This window comes from Oncorhynchus mykiss, chromosome 17 (genome assembly GCF_057628025.1).
Source record: "Oncorhynchus mykiss isolate SJ-2025 chromosome 17, ASM5762802v1, whole genome shotgun sequence".
NCBI classification, from domain to species: domain Eukaryota; kingdom Metazoa; phylum Chordata; class Actinopteri; order Salmoniformes; family Salmonidae; genus Oncorhynchus; species Oncorhynchus mykiss.
Window position 1 is genome coordinate 66209586 of NC_143038.1, and position 17133 is coordinate 66226718.

The following is a 17133-nucleotide window of genomic DNA, read 5'->3' on the forward strand; positions in this document are numbered from 1 at the left end:
AATAGCAGGCAGGTGATTGCTTTGCAATGCTTACAGTTAGCCACTGATTCCATCCAAACCACTCATTGTTGAATTTGCGATTTCCAACTTTTTGTGTAATGTTTATGTCCAACAGCCGATACGTTTTTATCTGTAATTTCTCTTCATAATATAGATTGAAAGGGATTTGCCAGTTGATTGTCGACTTGATTCATGATGACTGTTATTGCCAGTAGATTGTCGACTTGATTCTCGATGACAGTTAGCTTGCTAGCTAATATTTTGAAAGTATGATGTTGACATGATCAGTCAAAACAAAGCTACGGGAGATATAAGGTGATTTTACATCATTTTACTGTATCTGTGGCCAATGACCTTGAGCCTTCTTGAATGGGCATTTCTAATGTAACTCAGGGGCAGCACCCAAGGGGCTTGAATTTTCGAGTTCCCCTGGTAGATTTTGAGGTGACGTATTGTCCCCATGAGTGACAGAACACTGAGCCAATCACGGCGCAACTAGAGAACACTACCAACCCCCAAGCTCTGTATTTTCCGCTGGCTGCCCCACCACCACAGAAAGCGCTGAGCTAGTCTGAAACCTGCATTTTGGAGCTGCCTTACTTCAGAAAGCAAAAAATACATTATGTTTGTATGGGGTTTCATTAACTCAATTATTATTTTTTTTACATTCTTTGCAAACTGATATGTGACATGAGACAGAGAGAGAGGAACAGAAACAAACAAACAGAATGCTCATCCAAAACATTTGATAAGTACAATAAACGTCACTTAAATTAAACATGACAGCTTGTCTGCAAATTTCTTATACCATACCAAACTTTTACTGAAGGGAGTTTAGAATACTGTGTGTAATGCAGTGGCAACCTGTTTTGCATGTTATTTTGGCAGCTGTCACGCTGATATAAAGGAGTGGGAGACAGGTGCAGGAATACATGTTTTTTTTATATATCCAAAACAAGCACATTTACAAAACACTGAGATGTACCCATACTAAAGAGCGAGGGTAAACCTCGTAGAACGACACAGGCCGAGACCCCGTCATGCACAAGACACGCAGCACAAAAGCTGAAACAACTCACACGACCAACAGACATGGGAACAATAACCGACAAGGACAAAGGGGAACAGAGGGCACAATTATAACATACTAATCAGGGGAAATGGGAACCAGGTGTGCGTAATCAGACAAGACAGACCAGGGTTGGTGGTAATGACCCAGTTCAGTGAAGCCTAGAAGGATGGTGATGTTGACCTCCGGAACTGGTGAACAGAATGAGCAGCAGTACCTGGGATCCATGACAGTAGCTTCCGGGTATGCTGGAATAAGGACCCGAGCTACAGCAATCGGCTGGATTTGTAGTACCTGTTCTGAATTGCGTGTTCATGTGAATGGGAGTATTGGAAGACACCATGTCAGTAGTGATGGGGTTGTGTATATGTATTATATATTGTGCTATATTGTATTATGATAAACCGATTGCAACGGTTCAATGAAGATAATTCATGATATGCTTAGCTGTGTGGAAAGTGTACTCTTGTTTATGATTGCTTAATTAATTAATGAGTTTGTGCTGATGGGAGGGGCTTCCCCAAGGGGGCACCGTTTTAATTGAGCTGTTGATGAGGCAACACTGTTTAGCTGTCCCCATAATGTATACTTTTGTGACAGCACTGTTTTCTTTCGGAATAATTATGTAAATACACACCCTTGCAAGATTGCAAGATTGCAAGATTCTGGTGCATAGGCACCAAATCTGTCTGGTAGTTAACCAACACTGGTGGATGAATGGTGGTGTATGTGCACGTGACAATAAAACTTTAACTTATAGACCTCTTTCTGTGTTTGCAAACATTGCCACACAATGCTCGCAAGTTGGTGGCAGAACACGGGGGAGTTGTCAGAACGCCGGCAAAAAAGGCCTCCATTTACATGTTTCTCATGAGTCCATTTCACACTTCTTTTGGATTATAATTGGATTTTAAGGCTCATACAGTAGGCATGTCCTGCTTAATATAATGTTTGTGTCATCATCGCAAATCAACTGCATTATACTTAAAAAAAACACAAACTTTGACCAGTAAAATATCTCTTTGGCTAGCTTTTGCTACAGCCTTTCTCAAGTTAGTATTATAGCTAACAACTGCTGAATCCAAAATAGTTATTTTGCAAAGATCACAACCAAATATAATCTTAGTGACTGTTCAAGTAATAATCAAAACATAATTGTAAGTGTATGAGAACCCAAAGTTGTATTTTGTTAAGAAGTAATAAAAACGTAACTCTAGGTTATGTTGAATGGGTGCAGATGGTGATGGCTTTCTTACTGCTGCCAAGAGTCGCTCACTATCTGTGCATGACATCAAGTGTGTTGTGAAAAAGGGCCTGAAAGGTGGCAGATAGCCTAGCGGTTAGGACCGGTGGGCCAGTAAGTGAGAGGTCGCTGGTTTGAATCCCCGAGCTGACTAGGTGAAAAATCTGTTGAGGTGCCCTTGAGCAATGCACTTGACCTTTATTTAACCTGTAAGTCACTCTGGGTAAGAGGATCTGCTAAATGACAAATGTAACTTACTTAAATATAATTTGATTCAAATATGAACAGATTGATACATCTGTATAACGAATTGAAAGACAATTACACATAATATCACTCTTAATTACCAATATTATATGGAATCAACATATTAATTCAATGAATAGGCTAAACTCATTTCCATATGCAAGATATGTAGCCTATGTAGATTTGTCTCTTCACTTTACATATACATATATATATATATATATATATATATATATATATATATATATATATATATATATATATATATATAAAGACGCTTTCGCAAAAGTTAGTGATATGTGTTTGTCTTGTCATGTTCATTTCATGCTTTGCAATGTTTTAACAACTAGAATAAATAGAAGGACACATTGCATGTGAGCACATAGAATTCTAAGAGTGTACCATTTTGACTAAAGAAAAAGGGCATCTGAGCCACCACACACACACACACACACAACACCTATTTGAAGACTATGATAGGTCAATACATAAGTTTGTGTTGCCAGCTGCTGCCAATCAATCATCTGGGTGAACTCTTCACTCTGGAAAACAAACCAATGGTACATAATTAATATTCTACTACACATAGTATCACACACTAGGACTTCCATGATGTAGAACTGACGTACATAGATCAAAGACCCCCTCAAAGGTCAAGATATGCTACTTCATTATATCCTTTAGCCAAAGGATGATATTCACTAAACAGAAAATGAATAAGTGTTGTCTATGAGCTAATTAATGCACAGTATAGTCACGAAGACCATCCACCTCAGACCTGGTGTTTAAAAATAATTACAGATTATTCCTGTCGCGAAAAAAAGCATTTTATTATGATGGGACTGTGAGATAGTACCTCTGACTGTGAGCTTGGTGGAGCACTCTGCCCTGCCCAAGGGACTGTCTGCGATGACACTGTAGTCACCACTGTCCTTGGGTCCGATCTTCAATATGAGCATTGTGCAGACCCCACACACGTTGGTGATAAGGTAGTTGGTGTTGGTGTTGAGGCTGACGTTGTTGTGGTACCATGTGACATGGGGTTTTGGATCCCCTCGTACAGCACAGCTCATGTAGCACTCGTAGCCTGGTGGAGCGGTGCGGATTTTCAATCGGAGTAAAAACGATGGTGGACACTGAAGGTCCAAGCCCTTTACGTCTGGCATGTCCAATATGAACTTATCTGAGTTACAGGAGAAAAGAGAGAAAGATTACCTCGCAACTAATACTGTTTTGTATACAGGCAAGATTTCAAACTTACAGTACTCTCTGTGATGTGGCCTATGCAAAAAAAATGACGGTTCAATGATCTTTCATTCAACAAATGCAAGGAGGCTAGTTGCTGTCGCCACAAACCTTTTCTCCTTGTGGTTCTCCATGTAGGGGACACAGCAGGTTCTGAGAGGCCCATGTCATTCTTAGCAAACACTCTGAAGTTATACTCTCTGCCGGGTAGAATGTTGATAACTGTGAACTTATGGTTGAAGAGGCTGTCAGCGACCATCCTCCAGGTGCGCTTGACAGAGTCACGTTTGTACACAATGTAGTGCAGCCTGTCATCCTTCTTCTCATCTGGGGAGGGAGTCCAGGTCACAGTCACTGTTCCAGGAACATTCTGTTCCAACTCCACCGGGCCAGGAGGCTTGGGATCATCTGGAACCAGGTCAGAAAGACATGGTCATCTGTTTGAAAGCTAAACTTACATCCAGTAACTGCATTAATACTGGCATTAAAAACTTTCCTTACGATTCTGTTTCTCATCTACCGATGCCATAATATTATAGTTGAAATTATAAAAAACATATAGGAAAACTGATTAACATTCACCTGTGACTCTGATCTCGACACTGAAGGTCTCCTGACCGACCATGTTCTTGACAATGATGGTAAAGATGCCCGTATCAGAGCGCTCTGACGTGGGGATCAGAAGCTGTGAACCTCTGTCAGAGTTGGTGATGGTGACACATTTGGACACAGGCACGCAGTCCTTCAGCCAATAGATATCTGGCAAAGGAGAGGCCTGTGGACCATGTGAAACCATGTAAACACAGAGAACTTGGTGACACAAGCAGGATACTGCAGTAGTCATTACAATGAAAGCTTTTATCTTTTTACAGTCTATTTTGTCGGCTGAAAGCTGCGTTTGCTTCCCTTTACCTCAAAGTTTATGTTGAACCGTACAGTATTCCCCTTTCTCACAACCATGAAGCTCTTCATTTTTCCTGTAAATTTTGGCCTCACTTGCAGGGTAAAGAAAATGCAAGTATCGGTCAGATTACACTTTTTATTGATTATCAAATTACATTTCAGGGATACAGTCGACTTATATACGATATTCATTATAGAACATCACAATATTGATTTCAATTAGATGCTATTCCTTACCAGGAGGAGGCATGGCGATGATGTAATTATCAAAGCCTTGGGGCTCGCCCTCGCCTCCATCGTTTGTGGCGATCACTCTCACCCAGTACATTCCCATTGCCTTCAGGCCAATCACATTGAAGGAGGTGGAGATGATGGGGTTGATGTTACAGCGAGTCCACTCTGGGCTCTCATTTGGTCTGATCTCCACAAAGTAGCCTTTGGCCTCATCCTCCACCCCTTCCACCTCCTTTGGTTTAGTCCAAGCCAGAGAAAATGTGGTGTAACTGGAATCTGTTAGCTTTAGGTCTATGACTTTACCAGGGGGTTCTGGAATTATAGCAATGTGATACAGTAGTTATTATTTTAGTTGACATTTGCAATATTACGTTGGAACCAGCCTGATCACTGCGTTCACTATTCTATTTCAGGGTGAAGACAACGATCAGGCTGGTTCTGCCAGGCTATTGGTGTAATTGAAAGTTCTAATATTTCAAAAACATAAATGGTTTTGATGACCATGACTTACTCTTGGGATCTCTGGCAAAGACTATAACAGAGGGAGGACTGGGCTCGCCGACACCAGAGATGTTAATAGCTGACACTCGAAATTCATAAGCAGCTCCCTCAATAACATCTTTCAATGCAAACGTTGTGTCTGAGAGAAATTAAAAAAGTTCAGATTATCATTACAAAGTCTTACACATAAAAGTAAAGTGTGATGAATCTCAGTTGCAAGTTATATATTTTTATGAAAGGTTGTTGTTGTACACTTCCAGGTAAATTAACACATTTGTAGATATATTTCCTTGAGCCATTGCCTATGGGGAGGCCACACCTTTGATAGGCCCGTCTAGGTTTGCAGGGCTCCAAAGGTTGCTTCCCTTCTTGCGTCTCTCAAGGTTGTAACCCCAAATTTCAGTTCCTCCAGTGTTGGTAGGGGTAGACCAAACCAGGTTGATGCAGTCCTTGAAGGCACTGACCACTTTGGGTGCCGAAGGGGGTCCTGGGTAACCTGAGAGAAAAACTTGTTATTCTGCTTTCCATTACCAGGCATATAGTGCCAAATCAAATCACAGTGGAGAATACTTCCTAGGAATGACAGAAGCTGTATGTAAAGTCGGTATAGCAAAAATATGTGCTGTGTAGAATAAGAGAACGATCTATCTAGATGTAATGTCAGGCACAACACTTTCTTCATGTAAAAATACTGATTTGCTTAGTTTAGATAAAAAGAATAGGACTTCACAAAAAAACAAAAACAAAACGCACACTGAATGTATAAACATTAGGAACACCTGCTCTTTCCATGATATAGACTGACCAGGTGAATCCAGGTGAAAACAATGATACCTTATTAATGTCACCTGTTAAATCAACTTCAGTCAGTGTAGATGAAGGGGTGGAGTCAGGTTAAAGAAAGATTTCTAAGCCTTTTTAAGACACAATTGAGACATGGATTGTGTATGTATTAAGATGGCACCGACGGAGAAGGGCAATATCTCACGCTTTCCAATCCAACTTTGCTATTTAGTGACTTGTATCGTGTTTATCTTAAAACATTTTTTACAGAAAGTTCATACTATTATCATGTGAACGCCAAGCACTTCTGGACATGAGATCGACAGTTACTACCCTTGATTTTGACTTCAAATACGACGAGGTGGAGCCCTGGTGTAATTGAGGCAAAGAGTAAACCAAATGTTGCTCCCCTCCATTTTATTGGCAAATGTCCATTCACTCGAGAATAAGATTTGTTCGAGATTTTCCTAACATAGAGACTTGAAAACCTGCAACATTATATGTCTTACTGAAATGTGGAGGATGATGACGCTATGCACGTAGTACTTTTTTCATAAATAACAACTGGTATGCTTCTTCAAGTGTGAAGAAAATGTCAAGCTTTTGCTCAACTGATATAGAATACCTCATGGTAAGCTGCAGACCCTTTTATCTACCAAGAGAGTTCTCATCCGTAATTATCACGGCTGTCTAAATTCCTTCACAAGTCAACACAACTCTGACACTCAACAAACTGTATGGGACAATAGACAAACAAGAGAATGCTCACCCAGAGGCACAATATCTGGTGGGTAGAGACTTTAACGCGGGGAGATTTAAAACCGCCATACCTCTCTTCTACCAACAAGTCTCCTTTAAAAAAAACATAGAGCTGAAGCAGGAAGTACCAGTGATGCGCTCAATACGGAAGTGGTCGGACGAAGCAGACGCAAGGTTACAATACTGTTTTGCAAGTACAGACTGTGATATATTCTGGGATTCATCCGATAACATTAAGGCGTTTAACACAACAGTCCCCACAGTGACTATAAGAACATACCCCAATCAAAAACCACAGATTACAGGTAACATTCATGCTGGGCTAAAGGCTAGACCTACCGCTTACAATGAACGGGACAAGGACTAATACTAATACAAGAAATCCCTTTACGACCTCCGATGAGACATCAAACATGCAAAAGGACAATATAGGAGTAAGGTGGAATCCTATTCCACCGGCTACAATGCTTGTCGTATGTGGCAGGGCTTGCAGACCATAACGGATTACAAAGGGAAACCCAGCGAGCTGCCCAGCGATGCAGAACTCACAAATGAGCTAAATACCTTTTATGCTCGCTTCGAGGAATAGAACATTGTGCCTTGTGGGAAAGCCCTTTCCGAATAACTGTGTGATCTCGCTCTCCATGGTTGATGTGCGCAAAACGTTTTTAAGGTTAACAATCACAAGGCCGCCAGACGGAATACCAGGGCACGTTCTCAAAGCATGCGCAGACCAGCTGGCAGGTGTCTTCACAGACATTTTCAATCTCTCCTTGCCCACAATCTGTAATCCCAAAATATTTCAAGATAACCAACATTGTCCCTGTTCCCAAGAGCTCCAAGGTAACATGTCTAAATGACTATCACCCTGTAGCACTCACAACTGTAAATATGAAATGCTTTGAAGGGCTGGTCATGACACACATCACCACCATCATCCCAGACACCCTAGACCGACTCCAATCCGCATACCGCCCCGACAGATCCACAGATGATGCAATCTCAATTGCACTTCACACTGCCCTCTTTCACCTGGAGAAGACGGAAAATAACTATGTAAAAATGCTCTTCATTGACTACAGCACTCAACACCATTGTCCACTCCAAGCTCATCACCAAGCTAGGGACCCTGGGACTGAACCCCTCCCTCTACAACTGGATCGTGGACTTCCTGACGGATCGGCCCCAGGTAGTGAGGGTAGGCAACATCACCTCCGCCATGCTGATCCTCAACATGGAAGCCCCTCAGGGGTGTGTGCTTAGTCCTGTACTCCCAGTTCACCCACGATTGCAAGGCCGCGTACGACTCTAACACCATCATCAAGTTTGCTGACGACACGACAGTGTTAGGCATGATCACCAACAGCGATGAGTCAGCCTACAGGGAGGAGGTCAGAGATGTAGCAGTGTGGTACAACCTCTCCCTCACCATCAGTAAGACCAAGGAGCTAATTATGGACTATAGGAGAAAGAGGGTAAAGCACATCCCCATCTACATCAACGGGGCTGTTGTGGAGCGGGTCGAGAGCTTTAAGTACCTTGTTGTCCACATCACTAAGGACTTAACATGGTCCACACACACCTGGATGCCTAGTCACTTTACCCTTCCTTCATGTACATATCTACCTCAAATACCTCGTACCTCTGCACATTGATATGGTACTGGTACTCCCTGTATATAGCTTCATTTTAATGTATTTCGTTTTATTCCTCGTGTTAATTACTACTTTGTATTATTATTTTTTAAACTCTGCATCATTGGGAAAGGTTCGTAAGCAAATATTCCACTAAAGTCTACACCAGTTGTGTTCGGCACGTGATAAATACAATTTACATTTATTTATTTGCCAGGCACACCGATTAGAGTGTGTTAAGAACTGCACCACTGCTGTTTTTTTTTCATGCTCAACAGTTTCCCGTGTGTGACCAAATCTGTAACTAGATAGTTCAGTCCTCCAAATAGTTATTGAGGGTGAATATGAGGCATTCCAATCTATACATGTTTTGCAGCAATTAGACCTTGATTGCACAACTTTCTCTAATATTGATCACCTATATTTACATTTCCCAACAGACATAACGCGGATGGATGGATATAAATTCCTAGACAAAATGAAATGATAGCACATGCAGTATCCCAAAAGGGTGTTAGTTATCACAGGCCCACAGCATATGTAATAGGGTTCCTTTGTGCTTTTTGCGTCTCCAACAGAGATATGACATTTCTGGGTGCAATACATGCATTCTGGCAGGAGTGTAGTAAGTCCTATGATTATCTTAAATTGCAGTAGTTCATGTCTTAGGTTGTAGGAGCAGGTATGAGCATTTTCACATATCTGTGACCAATGGTTCTCCTAATTTTCTTCCTAAAGATCTGTTTCACATTTTTTCCTTTTAGGTTCTGAACCATTAGGTAGAGTTTCAATCAACCCTTGATATAACTTGGCAATCAACTTCTTTGGCTAAGCAGATTCTTTCAGTATTTTTTTCTATGCTAGATTCCTTAGGTTCATCCAGATTCTGTTGAAGCGATTCAATATAATTTTGGATTGTCTGTTTCTTCTTCAACGCCTTGGAACCGAAGTAGTGAATATATTGTAAAGCATAAGGTATTATATTCATGGCTTTGATACTCCTCCCTGCACAAGTATAGCCATCTGTCCATTGTTTAAGGGAAGGCAGTTGTGCAGTCCAGTAATACATATTCATATGAGGTAGTCCAAGACCACCAGCTTTATAGAGTAATTGTAAAACAGTCAATTTGACTCTTGAGATCTTTCCATTCCAAATAAAGTTGGAGAGCCGGCAGTTTATTTTATTTAAAAAGTTGGTTGGAATTGAAATGGGCAGGGTCTGGAATAAATACATCAACCTTGGTAATATATTCATTTAGATTATGTTGACCCTACTTAACATAGAGATGGGGACAGATCTCAATCTCTGAACATTAATAGATAGGTTTGAATTCAAGGGAGAGTAATTGATTTCATAGGCCTCCTCCAGATTGCATGGAATCAGTACACCAAGGTATTTCATGTATCTTTGTCCATTTCCACTTAAATTTACTTTCTAAGCTTGAGAAATTATGATTCACAATTCACTTTGAATCCTGATACAGCATTATGTATCCATCAATAGTAAAATAAATGACAGAGAATGTTCTGGTTCAGTTAAATAAAGTAAAATGTATTCTGCATACAATGAGATCGCTTGTTGATCTCCACCAATCTCTATGCCCCGGATTGAGCCATGAGTCGTAATTATGATTCTAGGGTTTATGTGGCTAAAGAAAATAGACACCAGGCATCCCTGTCTTGTCTTGATAACTGAATGATTGAGAGATCTGTTCTAAACTATATGGATTTTTAACAATACTTACACAATATGCCAGCCTGGATGTCCTCTGTCTCAAACGCATCACTGACTCCCTCCTCATTCTTGGCTCTGATGTGGTAACAGTATCTTTTCCCAGGCTTTACATTAGTATCCCTGTATTTAAGGGGGTCATTTGGGAGCTCCCCTACATTTGTCCATGTCTTGCTTCCCCCCACCTGCTGGCGCTCCAAAATGTAGTGTTTGACTGGACAGCCACCGTCATCCTTTGGGGGTTTCCATTTGAATTCAATGGCGGTTAGAGAAGCTTCCACAATTTCCACAGGTCTTTGTGGAGGTGTGGGTTTGTCTGTTGGGAGAAAACTATGAAAATGAAAATGTGGCCTAACAACAGAATGAGATGTTAGTGATATTCCACAAAAGTCTTCAAGTGAAAAGTATGTGATCATTGAGGCATTTTGTTAAATTTTTCTGCATCAGATTTGCCAGGAATCTAATTTCATATCCTGCTTCCTAACTCACCAAGAACAATCAGTCTGGATGTGGCTTCCAATGTACCATAGTCATTTTTTATATTGATTTTGACCTCTCCACAGTTCCTCCTTTGACAATCGGTAATACACAAGCCGGCTTTTATGTCAGTCTGTTCTATCTTGACATTGAGGCCTTCCAGGAGTTCCTCATCCTCCTTGATCCACTTGATCTTCATTGGGTCACCACCCGAAAAGGCCAATTTCCACTCAGCCGTTTCACATGCTCTCACAATGACCGGCTTAGAGAATTCTCTCAGAGAATCCATGTTGAATGTTGGCGGGTCTTAAATATGAAAGAAAAGAAAGTTCTCTAATCAAGGGAACAACAGCCTTACTGAAGCTTTTCATAACCCTGGATGTAACCCACATACTGTAACTGTCCATTCTTACTCTGCACAGTGAGTGATCCCTCAGATATACGACCATCAACCTCAAAGAGATAGACTCCTGAATCGTCGTTTTTACAGTTATCAATGACCAACTTGTGACAGGCTCCTTCTTTGATGATTTTCACCCTGTCATCAGGAGGTACCTGATTACAGAAAGAGAATATATTTAAATATAATAGGAGAAAACAGACTCTTGTTTCTCAATCAGCTATAACAGAATATTTGCTAATGGGTACTTTTTCACTTTGATGACGGTTTTGACAGGGTGATTAAAGGTTTTATTTATACCATTATGAGGTGGAGGATTTCCTAGTCCAACATCAATACACCTGATCCAATTAATTAACTAATCATCAAGCTATTGTTCTGAATCAAATATTATCGGGCTGAAGCAAGAGGTTGCTGAATACTTTGTGTTATTGAAGAATTCTGCACTCACCTGAAATCCGTCTTTATACCAGATCCCCTTACAGTTTGGACTGCTCAGTTTGCAGGACAGCTCTGCTGGTGTGCAGATTTGAACTTGGACATCAGCCACTCCCAAAATGAATTGAACAGCTGGTTCTATAAATAAGTAAAGACACCCAAAATGGTCATGCACAAAGACTGTGTGTATATAAAGTCACTATTGTCATTGTACAACATTATCATAATGACTATGGATGAACAAGTTATAGAATATATATTGACTGTGTTTTATGAATGACAGAACAACAACATTTTACTTAAAATGTTACATACCAAGTTAGAAGTTAGGTGATGAATTGTTATCCATGTCCATAACAGCAATCGTCACAGGGTTGGTGTGTGTGTGTGTGTGTGGGGGGGGGGGGGGGGGGGGGGTGTAAAGTAGAATGAACACAGATGTATAACAGGTGAATAAACATTTGTCTATGATAGCTTTACAATTTTATCAGACAAAAACATAACACCGTCATAAAACAGACATAACATCAGAGGTCATGACATCTTGTGTCACTGACTGTCAGATGACAAGGCAGTGTCATTTCCCTCCTAATGGAAACAGTTTGGTGTAATGAAATGTTGATATACTGTAACAGTCTGTCACTTACGCTGAACAGTGAGTGTGGCCTCTGATATACGACCATCGACCTCAAAGCGATAGACTGCTCCATCATCTTTTCGACAGCAATCAATGACAAGCTTGTGACAGGCTCCATCTGTGATGATTTTCACCCTGTCATCAGGAGTTACCTGGTCACAGAAGTAGGGATTGAAATAGCGGACTGAAAGAGATTATTGTTTGTCGTTCATCTGTCATACAATCTTTCCTAATGGTTACTTTCATTTCCATGACTGAAATACACTGAACAACAACAAACGCAACATGCATTTTCAGCTTCCAGGAATTGTGTACAGATCCTTGCGACATGGGTTTGTGCATTATCATGCTGAAACACGAGATGATGGTGGCAGATGAATGGCACGACAATGGGTCTCAAGATCTTGTCACGGTATATCTGTGCATTTAAATTGCCATTGATAAAATGCAATTGTATTCGTTTTCCGTAGCTTATGCCTGCCCATACAATAACCCCACTGACACTATGGGGCACTCTGTTCACAATGTTGACATCAGCAAAGCGCTACCCACACAACGCCATACACGCTGTCTGCCATCTGCCCGGTACAGTTGAACCGGGATTGATCCTTGAAGAGCACACTTCTCCAGCATGACAGTTGCCATCGAAGGTAAGCATTTGCGCACTGAAGTCAGGTACGACGCCGAACTGCAGTCAAGACCCCGCTTAGGATGACAAGCATGCAGATGAGCTTCCCTGAAACATTTTCTGACAGTTCTTCAATCGTGCAAACCTGCTGTCCGGGTGACTGGTCTCAGATGATCCCGCAGGTGAAGAAGCCGGAGGTGGAGGTCCTGGGCTGGCGTGGTTACACGTGGTCTGCGATTGTAGGTTGGACGTACTGCCAGATTATCTAAAATGACCTTTGAGGCAGCTTATGATGGAGAAATTAACATTCAATTCTCTGGCAACGGTTCTGGTGGACATTCCTGCAGTCAGGATGCCAATTGCACGCTCCATCAAAACTTGAGACATCTGTGGCATTGTGTTGTGTGACAAAACAACACATTTTAGAGTGGTCTTTTATTGTCCCCAGCACAAGGTGCATAATGATCATGATGTTTAATCAGCTTCTTGATATTTTAGACCTGTCAGGTGTATTGATTATCTTGGCAAAAGAGAAATGCTCACTAACAGGGGTGTAAACCAATTTGTGCACAACATTTGAGAGGAATACGTTTTTGTGTGTATGGAACATTTCTGGGATATTTTATTTTAGCTCATGAAACATGGGACCAACACTTTACAGCTTGCGTTTTATATTCTTGTTCTGTGTAGTTGTGTTGATCCTGTCATGATTTCACTTAAACTCATTGAATGTTGATCGCCCCACCATCTGACAATAACTATTGTCTATATACAGTACGCTTAAAGAGGACGTATAAAGAGGATGTCATGGAAATCAAGAAATCCCGGTTGAAAACGGCCTATCACCTATGTGGCATCGGTATTAGTCAAATACGTAAAATATAGTCCCGAAATTCACTAATAGCTTTAAAAATGATAATATAAAAAGAAAAGTCAGTATTTTCAAAATTATAAAGTCTGAGATTAGGAGTACCTGTGAAGTCTCTGCTTTCCTTGTTATATTTGAAGGTTGGGTTTTGATTTCATGTAATGCCCACTAAAATGGTGTTTGTTCACAAATTCTCTCTCGGAGCGCACACAAGTCACTCCAGCTGAAGGGTAACGACAGATCTCAAAATATCAGTCCAGCATCAAAGCTAATTGGATAAAGTTAGCTAGCTTGCTAGCTACTTCCACACACAACTGAGAGAACAGTTTTTTTGCCAATGTTTACTGAAACCTGTCATAACAACCGGGTGTAGGCTGGCTTTAAAATCATCAATTATTCTTCTCTCTTGGACTCTCAAACCAGAGTGTTAATACGGAGTAGATTGTCAGAGCGAATTTACAAACTCGGGTGGCAGCATAGCTTAGTGGTTAGAGCGTTGGACTTGTAACCAAAAGGTTGCAAGATCAGATCCCTGAGCTGACAAGATACAAATCTGTCATTCTGCCTCTGAACAAGGCCGTTAACCCACTGTTCCTAGGCTGTCATTGAAATTAAGAATTTGTTCTTAACTGACTTGCCTAGTAAAATAAATATATAAACATGCAAGAAACACCAATATCAAACTATGTCTCCAAGACACAAATCTAGACTTAGAAGCACTTGTTAATGAGGAGGAGGAAAACTGAGGCAAAATCAGCCACTACAGTCCATCTTTTGTGAGTTCTTCAATCCTGGTGTGGAGCAAAAGCCTGCACACCTTGTTGTTCTCCTGGACCAAGGATGAGTGGCACAGTGGTCTAAGGTACTGCATCACTACAGACCCTGGTGATTGGGCAGTGTACAATTGGCCCAGCGTTGGCTGGGGTAGGCCATCATTATAAATAAGAATTTGTTCTTAAGTGACTTGCCTTAACTGACTTGCCTAAAAAGTTAAATAAAACAATTATGAAGAAATCTATTTGTTTGATTGAAGATTAATGTACTGACCTGTTTTCCATGTTTATACCAGACCCCCTCAATGTTTAGACTGCTCACTTCACAGAGTAGCTCTGCTGTTGCGTCAAGCTTAACGTCGACATCAGACAGTCCAATGCTGAATTGAGCACCTAGATCTAAAAATAAGTAAAGACAACAGAAACCATCATAGTTTAGTATAATCTCAAAGTGGGTAATGCGTCACCACTTTCCTTATAATCTTAGCCGTAAATTGTCATACAGATGTAGGATCTTAATTTGAACCATCTTGCTATGGCAGAAACATATTCCTGCAGCAAGATTCTTGTTAAAAGACTATAGTTTTGGCAAGTCGGTTAGGACATGTACTTGGCGCATGACACAAGTAATATTTCCAACAATTGTTTACAGACAGTTAATTTCACATATTTGCCAGCAGCATACCACCCTGCATACCACTGCTGGCTTGCTTCTGAAGCTAAGCAGGGTTGGTCCTGGTCAGTTCCTGGATGGGAGACCAGATGCTGCTGTAAGTGTTGTTGGAGGGCCAGTAGGAGGCACTCTTTCCTCTGGTCTAAAAAAAAATTGGAGACACTGCTCTGTGTAGGTTGCTGTCTTTTGGATGGGATGTTAAACGGGTGTCCTGACCTCTCTGAGGTCATTATAGATCCCATGACACTTATCGTAGGGGTGTTAACCCTGGTGTCCTGGCTAAATTCCCAATCTGGCCCTCAAACCATCATGGTCACCTAATAATCCCCAGTTTACAATTGGCTCATTCACCCCCCTCCTCTCCCCTGAAACTATTCCCCAGGTCGTTGCTGCAAATGAGAACATGTTCTCAGTCAACTTATTTGGTAAAATAACGGATACAAAACAAAAAACATATAATTCACTGTATTACAAATTTCAGTGGGTCAGAGGTTTACATACACTAAGTTGACTGTGCCTTTAAACAGTTTGGAAAATTCCAGAAAATTATATCATGGCTTTAGAAGCTTCTGATAGGCTAATTGACACCATTGGGGTCAATTGGAGGTGTACCTGTGGATGTATTTCAAGGCCTACCTCCAAACTCAGTGCCTCTTTTTTTGACATCATGGGAAAATCAAAAGATATCAGCCAAGACCTCAGATAAAAATTGGAGACTTCCGCAAGTCTGGTTCATCCTTGGGAGCAATTTCCAAATGCCTAAAGGTACCAAGTTCATCTGTACAAACAATGGTACACAAGTATAAACACCATGGGACCACGCAGCCGTCATACCGCTCTGGAAGGAGACACGTTCTGTCACCTAGAGATGAAAGTACTTTGGTGTGAAAAGTGCAAATAAATCCCAGAACAACAGCAAAGGACCTTGTGAAGATGCTGGAGGAAACAGGTACAAAAGTATATCTATATCCACAGTAAAAACAAGTCCTATATCGAGATAAGCTGAAAGGCCTCTCAGCAAGGAAGAATCCACTGCCCCAAAACCGCCATAAAAAGTAAGACTACGGTTTGCAACCGCACTTGGGCACAAATATGGTACTTTTTGGAGAAATGTCCTCTGGTCTGAAAAAATATATATAACTGTTTTGTCATAATGACCATCGTTAAGTTTGGAGGAAAAAAGGGGAGGCTTGCAAGCCGAAGTACACCATCCCAACAGGGAAGCACGGGGGTGGCAGCTTCATGTTTTGGGGGTGCTTTGCCGAAGGAGGGAATGGTGCACTTCACAAAATAGATAGCATCATGAGGAGGGGAAATTATGTGGATATATTGAAGCAACATCTCAAGACATGAGTCAGGAAGTTAAAGCTGGGTCAAAAATCGGACTTCCAAATGGACAATGACCCCAAGTATACTTCCAAAGTTGTGGCAAAATGGCTTAAATCTCTTAGCGCACGGATCCCGCTAGCGAAATTCAAATTACAAAATTGTAATGTTAAACATTCATGAACATACAAGTGTCTTACATCATTTAAAAGCTTAACTTCTTGTTAATCCAACCTCATTGTCAGCTTTCAAAAAGGCTTTAAGGCAAAAGCATACCATGCAATTAACTGAGGACAGCGCCCTGCGTAAACCAGCATTAAAAACATTTTCCAAACCAGCAGAGGTGTCACAAAAAAGATAAATAGCGATCAAATAAATCACTTACATTTGAAGATCTTCCTCTGTTTGCAATCCCAATGGTCCCAGCTACACAACAAATGGGCATTTTGTTCGATAAAGTCCTTCTTTATATCCCAAAAAGGCAGTTTAGTTGGTGCGTTTGATTCAGTAATCCACCCGTTCCACTCGTTCAACATGCAGACAAAGGAATCCCAAATTCACGAG

General features: G+C 41.0%; 1 protein-coding gene across 1 annotated transcript in view; it reads right to left on the minus strand.

Moving 5' to 3' along the window:
- Positions 1–921: 921 nt before the first annotated feature.
- LOC110493276 (immunoglobulin-like and fibronectin type III domain-containing protein 1) overlaps positions 922–17133 on the minus strand; it is a 33984-nt gene continuing 17772 nt past the window's right edge. Inside the window, exons 16-29 of the mRNA XM_090204203.1 lie at positions 14845–14963; positions 12312–12453; positions 11678–11796; positions 11240–11381; positions 10839–11132; positions 10363–10665; positions 5761–5937; positions 5452–5580; positions 4944–5252; positions 4716–4798; positions 4386–4578; positions 3915–4211; positions 3415–3741; positions 922–3100 (exon numbers count right to left, since the gene is read on the minus strand). Coding sequence (XP_090060329.1) covers positions 3096–3100; positions 3415–3741; positions 3915–4211; positions 4386–4578; positions 4716–4798; positions 4944–5252; positions 5452–5580; positions 5761–5937; positions 10363–10665; positions 10839–11132; positions 11240–11381; positions 11678–11796; positions 12312–12453; positions 14845–14963 — 2639 coding nt within the window. The 3' untranslated portion in view covers positions 922–3095. The remainder of the gene's footprint in view (positions 3101–3414; positions 3742–3914; positions 4212–4385; positions 4579–4715; positions 4799–4943; positions 5253–5451; positions 5581–5760; positions 5938–10362; positions 10666–10838; positions 11133–11239; positions 11382–11677; positions 11797–12311; positions 12454–14844; positions 14964–17133) is intronic.